Consider the following 11,770-nt stretch of genomic DNA (forward strand, 5'->3'; position numbering starts at 1 on the left):
AACATAAATAAATCCTTGAGGATTTCACTATACCCCTCATATCTTATCTCTATATTTTATTAACTTTTAATTATAAAAATTAAAAAAAAGAAAAGATGATCTACCTTGAAATAATACGTGAAATTAAGTTTCTATACGAAAATTTTCCAAGAAAAAATAAAAAGATTTTGAAGCAGAAGAAGTGGGGTAAGGCCATATTATCAGTTACCAATTTCTATTATTTGAATATTTGATCAAATTTTTGTGTCGCTCTCTCATCTGCAAAACGGTCACAGTGGGAGTGCAACGCCCAGAGAGAGAGAGCCGTGTACTCCACCCTTTCCTCCTCCTACCCACCATTGCATATGACCCAAGCTTCATAATTTGCTCTCTCCTTCCCTCTCTCTCTCTCTAAAATTCTCTCTCTATCATTTCAGTTTAACAGAGTGACAGACCTCTCTCTCTCTTGAAAAGGACCCAAACATGCAGAGAACTGGTAGAGCATGATCTTCTTTCTAGCCTGCAAGAAGAAGAGAGCGGAAAAGCTATTATGCAGGAACCCAACTCTCTCTAGTGAGTCTACCTCCTTTCCTTTTCCTATGGGCCTTCTTGTCATGGACCTGGTAGCCCTGTCTCGTCCCATCCCTTTGTCTGTCCTTCAATCAAATTCCAGTAATTTAAGAACCAGACGCGTCAATAGAAAGTTAATTCTGAGCAAGCCCCTGAGGGTGAACCATCTCTGCAACTCATGCTCCAAGAGAAGCTCTTTATGGAGAACAATGGCTCTGGATAGTGGCAAGCATCTCAGAGCTCAGAGGAAGTATTCGGTGGCATTGGATTTTCTCAGAGAGAGCGTATCCGTCGATACCCCGAACACTCATATCATCCGAGGTGATGAGGGTTTCAGAGAAATTGGAGTTTCAGAGAAAGCACTTACAATTCCTGGCTTACCAGACGAATGTCTTGGCACTCCAATCGCTAGCTGTTTCTGGGTATGGAAACCTAAATTTACAGTTCATTATGAGAAAGCGGGTTCAGAGAATGTGAATTCTCCTGCTCTTCTCTTTCTTCCTGGATTTGGGGTTGGTTCCTTTCATTTTGAGAAGCAATTGAAGGATCTTGGCAGACAGTATAGGGTTTGGGCGGTTGATTTTTTAGGGCAAGGCCTGTCTCTCCCGTCTGAGGATCCTGCTCCTTCTATTGGAGCTGGTACCTATTCTTATTGGGGTTTTGGGGTTGAGACACAGCCATGGGCGAGCGACCTTGTTTACTCTGTCGATCTCTGGCGCGATCAAATTCAAACTTTTGTGGAAGAGGTAATAAACCAATTTTCATTTATTGATCGAAAAGAGTTTGTTAAATTATTTTTCAATTCTGTTGTTAATGGCCAAAGAAGCAATTTATTGTTCTATCTTCGAAATGAAACTTTTACATAAGATTATAGCAGGAGAATGTCCCAACACCATTGCTCCAGTGGTGGATAATATATGGTTACACTATGGACAGCTTTAGTTACTGACAACTCATCTCTTCATGCTGCTATGGTTCTCTAACGTGGTATCATACTAAGTGTGTACCTAGCTAAGTTAAACTCAAGTTTTATGCTACATATTATTCTATGCAATCCATCCTGAGCGATCTTCAATTTAGTTATTTTATGCAATCCATCCTGAGTATTCTTCAGTTTAGAATATTATCCCTGTCTCTCATATGCAGTTTTAAGGTTGGTTCTCTCATATTCTTGGTCTGGTTCTCTTTCTATTCGTTTTCTGATATGCAGTTTTAAGGCTGTGGTATCCAATTATTGAGACCTTACTAGACGAGCCAACTGACCATTCTTTCTTATTCTAGTCTAGATCAGTTGATTGGAGTTATTCTTCAGTAAAATGGTGCTCAATCTGATTGATATTTGGACATTATGTGGACCATGTTTTTTTTTTTGAAATCAATATTATGTGGACCATGTTTTTCTTGAAACTGAAGTTGAAGGATCTGATCTGATCTTTCACGATCTTGTTAGATGTGGGGTTCTAAAGTTGAATATGTATATATTTTTCAAGCTCTAGGCATGATTGGTGATCCACTAGAAACCTTCCAATCAGGGAAAATCAATTGAGATGGAAACTTAATACCTTTTATGTTCGCATTGGGCAGTGAAGTTAACAGTCAAGATCATAGTCTTCTCAATAAATTTTGAAATGATGATTTTAGATGCCCTGTCTAACATTTTGTAACTCGTAGGATTGCACATAAATGTTCATGTAAAAAAGGATTAGGACTAGTTGATACTTTTTATGCTGTAGTTCCCAAACCGTACACTTGCAGAGTCTTTAATTCTGTTAAAAATTTGAGCATGTATTTAACATCTACTGTTGTAATACAATAAAATTGTCTGAGATGGTAATGCCCTCTACAGGTCATTGGTGAACCAGTATATGTTGTGGGAAATTCTTTAGGAGGGTTTGTGGGAATATACTTTGCAGCTTGCTACCCTCACCTAGTGAAGGGTATTACTCTGCTCAATGCAACACCATTCTGGGGATTTCTTCCAAATCCTAAAAGGTCGCCGACGCTAGCCAAATTATTCCCCTGGGCTGGAACATTTCCTCTGCCTGCTAATGTGAGAAAGTTCATGGAATTTGTGTAAGTTTCCTATAACTTGGTGTCTATTAACTCCCGAGGGTTGCTTTTTACTTTCGTTTTTGTTTTGTTGGTTTTCTTTCATATTGTTATGTTCATTGACACCAATGTTTTAGATTTTAAAATCGGGATTGGGTGGCCAGATTGGTCACCAGTTGGACTGATCTAGATCGCCACTACCAAGAATTTCGGATGGATTATCTGTTGGGAATCGGTCAAAAAATAATCGAAATAATATTTTTGTATTTGAAGAAATTAGAAAAAAATGAAGGAATTTACGAAAGAATGGATTGAGTTGGAACCGGGTGAAGAATCAGCCCTTGTACACATTGATTTAGATTCAAATTGCGATTCCTGATCAGGATCGGTGATTCCCTATCTGGATCGTTGATTTTAAGTCACTGCTGAACACAAATGGAGCCCTGGTGGGAAACAATGCGGCCCTGATTATACTTTCCTTGGATTACTAAAGTTGACCTACTTTACTGAATACTTTGTCAAATGCCATGATATTCAAAAGATTTCTTTAACCTTCAGATTTTGCTATTTTTTTGTGACTAAAATGGTTTTTTTGATAGTTTAGATGGCAAAAGGTTAGTGATCCTGAAAGCATAAAGAATATCCTTGAGCAAGTTTATGTGGATCACTCAACAAAGATTGACAAAGTGTTCTCCCGCATATTAGAAACTACTCAACACCCAGCGGCTGCTGCATCATTTGCTTCCATTATGTTTGCACCAAAAGGGGAGCTATCTTTCCAAGAAGCTTTGTATAGGTAGGCAACTTCAAAGACATTATGTTACATCATTTTCTAGTTTGTTTCTCATTTTCTTTGGATTTCAGATGTTTATTGCGATAATCTTGAGACCAGACTAGACCGGTTGGATTTGAATAAGAAGCTGCTAAATCAGTTGCATGTCTGATCTGGTTTACCCCCTTGAACCGGATGGTACAGTTAACTATCTGGTCCGATCTCTTGATCGACTAGTGAATCAACTGGTCCAATCTCTCAATCAACTGGTTTTTCTGTCGGAACTGGTTGGTCGCAATGGGGAAAATTTTTACATATACATATGTATATACATATTTGCATATACATTTATATGGATGACACTTGCAAATACTTATGAGTGAATTTCTATAGTACTTTACTCATGGCTCATCACTATGCAAAGTCCATCACATGGCCATGATTATACAACAACATTTGAATAATATTCTCAATACAAATTTGATTTATCTGAAATTTGGGGCATGTCTACTTCTAATAAACTCGCACAAAAATAAAATATCAAAAAAGTGAAAATAAATGACGAAAATACCTCTAAAATATTCATGGGGGTAATTTGGTCATTTTTTTGGTTTGAATTGCTTTTTTATATTTTGGTTAGGTTTGCCTCACTGAGGTGAGCACACACACACAATTTGAGGTTAATCTGATTTATAAAAAAATATTAAAATTCAAACATTATTAGAAATCATGGCTTTTTGATGAATTGTTTTCCCAAATTTATATATATCGGGTATATATATAGGGTTATGTTAGGGTGCCCACACTATAGAGCATTTTATAATTGTACTCAACAAATTTTAGACACTTATATACCTTTGTTTTGTACATGGAGCATTTTTTTAGTAAGGGTATTTTTGGTCATTAGGAGGGGTGTGACATCATCCATATGAGTGTAACATCACCCACACAAAGCATACTAGTGGCCTTTAATGCTCCACATGGGTGATGTCACATCCCATATGGATGATGTTTCACTCTTCCTAATGACCAAAAATACTGTACTGAAAAAATATTGTATTACAAAACAAGGAATATAAGTGTCCAGTTTTTTTTTTTGATAACTGTTAACTTTTGTATTGATAGAGAGGAAGATACAAGAGGTAAAAGTTAATCCAAGAGTACCTTTACAAGATGGGACCCCTGGTAAATATACGTGTCCAAAATTTGTTGAGTACAATTATAAAATGCTCTATAGTGTGAGCACCTTAATATTATAGGAAAAAGTTTATATAAGGATGCAACCTTATAATGTAGAGCTACGGATGCACCTCAAAAATCCATCAGAAAAGGTAGTTTTAATGTTGAAAACCCTTCGATTGATCATCTCGACATCGAAATGTATGACCATGAAAAATAAAAAGATTTGAATTATCAGAAATAGTGTATTTTACAACATATTAACTACACCGTCCATTTTCAAGATTTTCATATGTTTATATATCTACTTGATTTTGACCATTTTTTAAATTTAAAATTTTATAATTAGATATAAAAATAGATTTTGAGATAATCCTAATGACATTTTACATCAAAATTATATACCATGATAAAATTTGAAGGTGCACCTTACCTATACACCTACGGATGCATCCGTTTGCAAACTGCACCCAATGTTATATATATATATATATATATATATATATATATATTCCCGATATTCACCATTATCCGGCGACCTTCATGGGGCATTCTGGCCATCAATCTATCGTACTTCCAACTCCAAGTAAATTTACTGCACCCTTTTTATCGTTTGTTTTATATTAAGAAAAATGAAAATATCAAAATTATAGGGTTTTTCAACAAATGATTTTTTAACCTTTTTTTTTTTTCCAAAATCATGTAATAGATTTTTTCTTATATTCATGTTAATGGCTGTTTTCGCTTTATTACATTTCATGTTGTGTACAAGCTTTTTGCTTTGTGCCTTCAATATTTATTTGACTTATTTCATTGTTAATGAGTATTGACTTATTGTTGTATTGTCTGATTTTTCCGTAATTTTCTCTATGTTTCCTTATTTTCCATTTTTACAATTAATTTATTCTATAGGTCCAACCGGTGAGTCGGTCCAGACTGACCGTCCCTAGTGGAATGGTCAAGTCTTAGAACATTGGCTTATTGTTGAACTTATGCTTTATTTCTTGTGGATTGGTTTCAGGATAAACTGCAATTTCTTTTTTCCAGTGCATTGCATATTCTAAGCTAAGTTTACAATTGTTTTTCTGTAAACATGCATGTGCAGGTGTCAGAAGAACGGTGTATCAATTTGTCTCATTTATGGCAGAGATGACCCTTGGGTGAGGCCCATTTGGGGCCTCAAGGTGAAGCAAAGGATGCCTGAAACTCCCTACTATGAACTCAGTCCTGCTGGTCATTGTCCCCATGATGAGGTTCCTGAGGTATGTTTTATTCCTCTTTGCAACTACTTTTTTTGGTGTTTAAGTCAGTTGATTTTGGTTTAACTTCTTTTGGCTTCAAGCAGAATGGTGATTCAAAATAAGATATTGATCGAACGTCTTTGACATGCTAAGAAAGTTCTTGCCATCTGAGCTACATCCCAAGCAGTTTCTGATTTTCCACTTCCCTTTACGCATTCTACATCAGATCTTTCTAATTATTTCTCTTATTTATACGTCATATTAAAGTATTCTTGTAGGCATGCTTTTCTGTGGTTTCATTGTCAAAAAATTGATAACCATCAATTGTTTTACAGAATTAATATCCTTGACTATTTATTTGGGACTGCCTTTTTTCAACTTTGCTCCCTTCTTTGTGGATGGAGAATGCACCATTTTTTTGGTGTTCATCAATGCATTCTTGGCCATCGTTCTATTTCGCGAATCAATATTACTTTCTATGTATAACTGCATCGTTGTTATTTTTTCCCTCTCCACTGCCTCTAAAGTTTCGGTAAAATTCATTGAACTTCATTTCTGTTAGTTCAATGCATCAATCGCTGTCACCATCTTGTTTGCCCATTTCCGATGGTAAACCATTTTACAATATACTGGGCGATTGCCCACACCTATTTTTTGTGACCCTTTCTGGGTTGTGTTTATCCTACTTTCCATTTGCAAAGTTGTTATAGCTGACAATTACTGATTTCAAACAAAATTATAGGTTTTAAAGCTCTCCCCCATCCTGACGTGTTGCATTCAACATCATCAAGAGCACTTTGATGCCTGCGCATTTTAACACCCATTTATTAGTCTTGTGATTGTATGGGAGCATCCATCCCCTCTTTTCTTTGTGGCCCACTGCTATCCTCAAAGCAATCATGGTTTGAACTTCGAAGGGCACTCTACTCCTATTTCTGTTTCTTCCTAACAGTACTGCCATCCTTAAGTTCACAAACTTTCCCTCTACATTTGGCATTTGACATTCTTTGGTAACCCATGCTCTAATGCAGAAATATTGTTTATAAATTCATCCTCACAGATCCCTTCACGCTTCATTGTGTTTTGATTCTGGCACTCTTACCCGTGCCAAGCAGTCAGTTCATTTTTTCTCTCATGACGCCACAAACAAGTATTCAGTTCATCATGTCAAATCTGTTGATTGGGATTATTCGATGACCTCCATTATAAGCAAGTTTAATACCCTGATTAACTGTGCCCATAATGCCGGATATTGTGTCTGAAAGACTGAAATGATGTAATGAGAACTTTGTTATCCTGCATATTTGAAAGATCGGAGTTCATAGTCTCTTCTTTGAGGGTAGCTTGAAATATGTATAAATTGATGACCATCTTGGTACTTGAAGGAACATGTTCTTCATGGACCCTATCAGTCTTTACTGAACAATGACAAGTATACCCTTCTTAGAGATGATTTCAAATGCCGAACACGTAACTAGATCTAAACTTCCCTGCCAACAAAGTTTTGTCAAATGTCAAAGTTACCACAGAGTACTGGAGGTTTCTTTGAGAAGCTAAGCGGTTTTACTTCAAAATTAGCTACATTTATAGCAGTCTTTTGCATATCGTGTTTCTTAATGAACTCCATTAGTATTTAGCTGTATCTTATCATAGTAAACTGCAGATAGTATTTTGCATATCTAAAGTTACCATGGTGGGTTTCTTATGAATTTTGCATTTCATAGTAATCTGCAGATGTATTTTCATCATGCAGATGGGTCTCGGTCCCAGTTACTGTATCTACATCTCCTCATGAGAAAAAAGTAAACTTTCAAACTTCATACTTATCCAAAAAATGGAAAATATTTGAAACAAGACAAAACAATTGAAGGATTTAAATATGAAGCAGCATCCCTCAATATGAAGAAGCACAGAAGTGGTTTTCTTGTCATTTTGTGTGTCTTCTATACTTTTACTTTCTCAGGAAGCAAGAAAGGTAAATACACTACCTTGCAATCATTTTGTGATCTGTGTATTGTTGCTTATTAGGTTGTGAACTATTTATTACGTGGGTGGATTGGGAGCCTGGAGTCCCGAGGCTCCATGGCATTGCCTCTTCTTGACGATCATGAATATGCTCTACAAAGTGGCATATCTAGAGATGTTGAATTTGACAAAGAAGGAAAAAGAAAATCAGTTCAAGTACGTTTCTTTGGGTCTAATGCCTCTATTTGGAACCAGCTAAGCTTTTACGTAAGGTCGTGGATTAAAAAGCTTGGAAGCAGACTTCAGTGACGAATGTGCTTTGGTGGTCTTTCTCACCATAAAGCATTAGCCCATATGGGTCATAAAGGTTGGAAATGCATGTATATTATTATTCTTAAGTTGGGCCATTTATTTTTTTGTTTACTTTGTTGTATTGTATTTGTACAGTAATAGTATTTGATGCATAAATAAAATTGTTAAGTTGACATTTGTGCCCTATGAGCTTGGAAACAGATCAACATTTTCAATTTGAAATTGACTAGTGTCTGATGTAGGGCTCATGCCATAGTTATAAAATGTCTTTACGCTTTGTGCTTGTGTATGATGGCCTTGTAAAATTGCGTTGGGGCTGCGGTCGAAGCTGGGATTACATGAAGACTTTGTTTTAACTTGTCGATTGCTGAAAAGCCTCAGGTTACGCCTTTCACAAATGGCTGGTTTTATTATTATTTTACTGTCTTTACAAAACAATATGTTTTCCTCTGTTGCTTGCATCCTTCTTGGTCTCTTGAGGTCCTTTAAAAGTTAAAAGGTGAAAGAAAAAGGGAAAAATTAAGCAAAAAACCTTTTTTGGACATTTGTGATGTAGCCCTGGATTACTTGACTTGGCGCTTTCTTTGCAATTGCTCAAAAGAATCAACTCCTTGCATGTTGCGTGCTGTTCTCCACATATCTATAGTTGTGTTGTGTTTTTTATGCCTAAATAATTAAGTTGTATTGAGATGAGCCTTTTTCCCCTGTTTTTTGTTTGTCTTCGAATTTCAAGGTTTTATTGAGGTGAATTGCACCATAAATATGATAAAAACCAGCAACTTTCGCAGTAACTTCATAAGACTCAAATAAAATAGTTGATGGATCAGAAAGATGAGATCTAAGATATTGGTCATCATCATCTTTATCCCAACTATTTGGGCTTGGCTGTTTAAATAACTTGGTACGAGTCTAAAGTAATAATAGGATGATCATACATCCTGGATTATTTAATTAGTGGTGTTGGGCCTGTAGTGATCCCATGTCATTAAGGGATGCAACAATCCTATGATATTTGTGCTCGTGAGTTTTGGACAAAAGTTGTGCGACTCTTTAGTTTATGTTTGGAATCACATGCTTTTCATTCACTTGGATCCTTGCATTTTTGATGGAGGGAAAAATTAATCTTGTAAAAGAAGCCTAAGGTTTGAGCTTTAGGTGGGAGAAACCTTAAGGTTTCTCCAAAATTGATTTTGTTTGGCTTGCTTATTGTTGGTTTTCTAGGTTTCTTTGAGTTCTCCTACATCAAGTGGTATTAGAGCCTGTGATCTACACATAAGTTACTATAGAAAGTACGAAAGTTACTGTAGCATGTATGGATTTATTGTGGTACCATTTTTTTTGGTGTCCCAGATCAACAACAAAGAAAGGAAGTTATAGTGGGGTTTAGGGTTTGCTGATTTTGGTCAAAGTTTTGCCAAAACAATTTAGATCTTGTTGGTTTTCAGTAATTTTGTTGATTATTTGCCTAGGGTTTGAGATTTCGGCAAATCCATGGTAGCGAGAAGGGGCCATAGAAGAGAAGTTTTCGTAGATACACTCCGTGATCCCATAGATGATAGAATTCAGGAACTTGAAAGGTAAGTACAGCAGCTGGCGCAACAGTTTACGAGCTTAAATAATAGTCGAGACGGTGATCTTTTAGCCCAAGATGATCTCAATACAAGCCTTTTCATTTTTGCACTCCGCGTGTGGAGTCGAGTGAACATGATAGCGATAGAAGACCTAGATGTGGAGAACATCACTATAGGGTTTTCAATTTGAAGGATGCATTTTTATTTTGAGACAGATTGCATGGAAAGTCAATAAATTGTAGATTAAGATTTACCATCAATCTTCGATATATATTGAGATGAACAACAATATTTCTTTGGAGATTCGATCTATAATAAAGATCGAGATGATGGCGAAGATATATTGGAAGATGGTGAAGAATATAGAGAGAAGGCAACAACAGGACTTTGTTATACGTCATTTTTTACGTACGTACACCCCTGTTGCAAATAAGTAGAGAGGCAGTGACGACCTGGTCCTACTGGTATCCAAGACACCGTCAGACCAAGGGAACACTGCAAAATAAGCCTAATGCTAGGCAGCCTTGGAAAAAGTACTATCATGTCAAAAAGAGACCTTACAACTACAACCATATGCTAGGGACCAAATTTAGGATTCAAAACAATACCAGACCACTATCATTGCATCCAGAACGTCGAAAAACCCCCAGGGACCAAATTTGGGCTCAATCAGACCTCCCATGAACATTCGGGGCCCAAATTACCTCAAACGGGTAGGTTGTACACTATTGCGGTGTGGCCTCACCAAACCAGTCCCCATTCATGGAGGCTGCGTTATTCACATCTCGAGATCATTTGCAAATGCCTAGAAATCGTTTGTTTGGAATATAAGTAAGTTCAAATTCAGATATAAGCTAGGTCTCGACGACCCGGTCATTTTGACATATGGCGCGTGTCATGACGTGACCCAGAACCAAAGCTTTTCTAGAGAGAAGATAAACTCGAAACCACATAAATCATATCTTAAAATACATCTCGAACTTCGTGAAGCAAAAACTTAGAGATTCGCACATTAGATCATCGCGAAGTCTGGTCCGATGAGACCACATCATGAAGTGCTGCAAGCTAGTATAACTTTCGCATTCAATCTAAGGTCGGATAATCATGAATTCCAAGGTTGAAGAATCGCCAGAATCCCTTTTTCCGGCTATCTCCCGGAGAGATACTTCAAGCAAAAATCAAAACGGACAAAACTTGGTGCAAAACGACAGTAGCAGTCTCCCCTTTGATTTGCAATCAAAATTAAGACTCGGAGCACCATGGATTGCATTGCATTGACAGTCAAAGTTTACGATCTAGCCTGATTTTTACCACTCGGGAAAAGTCCGTCTCAAGACGATAAAAAGACATGAAACTCTTCAGAATCAAGCAAGCATCAAGACTACGATGATGGGTTGTCAGAACCATCGCCACAAACATCCAAAAAAACTTCCAAGACCTGGTAATGACGAAAGGTCCCTCAGAGAGGGATGGTTTCGTCGTTAGCGCAAAAGGTTTAAGGGGCATTTTGGTCATTATTCTTAAAAATCAAGATTTTATTGTAATTTGTATTAATTATAATTCGGCTTTGAGCATCCACCCTTTGGTGGGTCCTCTATATAAACAAGCCTAGGTCAATTGTAAAAAGGTTGGATCATTCATTAACAAAATCGAAGCATAGAGCTTGTGTCACTTGTCATTTTGCTTCTAACCCTTGGATCCAACAATGAGAAGAGAGAAAACTTTCAGAGAGAGAAAATACCCCTGACCCATTCTGAGCGCACGATCCCACTCTCTCTCTTTTTTTCTTAGGCTAGGCCACGTGTCACACCCCAAGAATTTACAATACTATTATTCTTGAGATGTGACGGACAAAACATATATACATCTATTGATAGGACAAATTTACAGTGGCGAGGTCTTACATAGTAAATAAAGAAAGCTAGCACAACAACAGTATCTTCCAAGGTTGATCTTGACTAGCACTCAAAATGAATCCGCAGTTATCCTGAAAAAATGTTTACCATAGTTTGATGAGTTTGGCTACTCAATAAGTGATCATCATAATCCTAAAAATAATCATGATTGAAAGATATCAATATTTTCCAAAATGAGATCTATTAACAGAAATGCATCAACAATTTTACTTTCAA

The 11,770-nt window shown here is 36.8% G+C and overlaps 1 protein-coding gene across 4 annotated transcripts; it reads left to right on the forward strand.

The window, feature by feature from the left end:
- The first annotated feature begins 256 nt into the window (after nucleotides 1-256).
- On the forward strand, nucleotides 257-8,251 carry PPH (pheophytinase). Of its 4 annotated transcripts, none has more exons than XR_016052450.1 (6): nucleotides 257-1,295; nucleotides 2,396-2,622; nucleotides 3,198-3,394; nucleotides 5,655-5,811; nucleotides 7,544-7,592; nucleotides 7,819-8,251. XR_016052450.1 is itself a non-coding variant. In XM_020663716.2 (6 exons), the coding sequence occupies exons 1-5, from the start codon at nucleotides 483-485 to the stop codon at nucleotides 7,583-7,585; spliced, it is 1,431 nt and encodes a 476-aa protein (XP_020519375.1). In that variant the 5' UTR covers nucleotides 257-482; the 3' UTR covers nucleotides 7,586-7,592; nucleotides 7,819-8,251. The 4 variants fall into 4 exon arrangements, 2 of the variants coding, with proteins under 2 accessions (XP_020519375.1, XP_006837435.2); XM_020663716.2 differs by having other exon boundaries at nucleotides 3,203-3,394; XR_016052449.1 differs by lacking the exon at nucleotides 7,544-7,592.
- Nucleotides 8,252-11,770: the final 3,519 nt, after the last annotated feature.

The sequence above is a fragment of the Amborella trichopoda genome, chromosome 1, assembly GCF_054954075.1.
Source record: "Amborella trichopoda isolate Santa Cruz 75 chromosome 1, AtrichopodaSantaCruz75HAP2 v2.0, whole genome shotgun sequence".
NCBI lineage: Eukaryota > Viridiplantae > Streptophyta > Magnoliopsida > Amborellales > Amborellaceae > Amborella > Amborella trichopoda.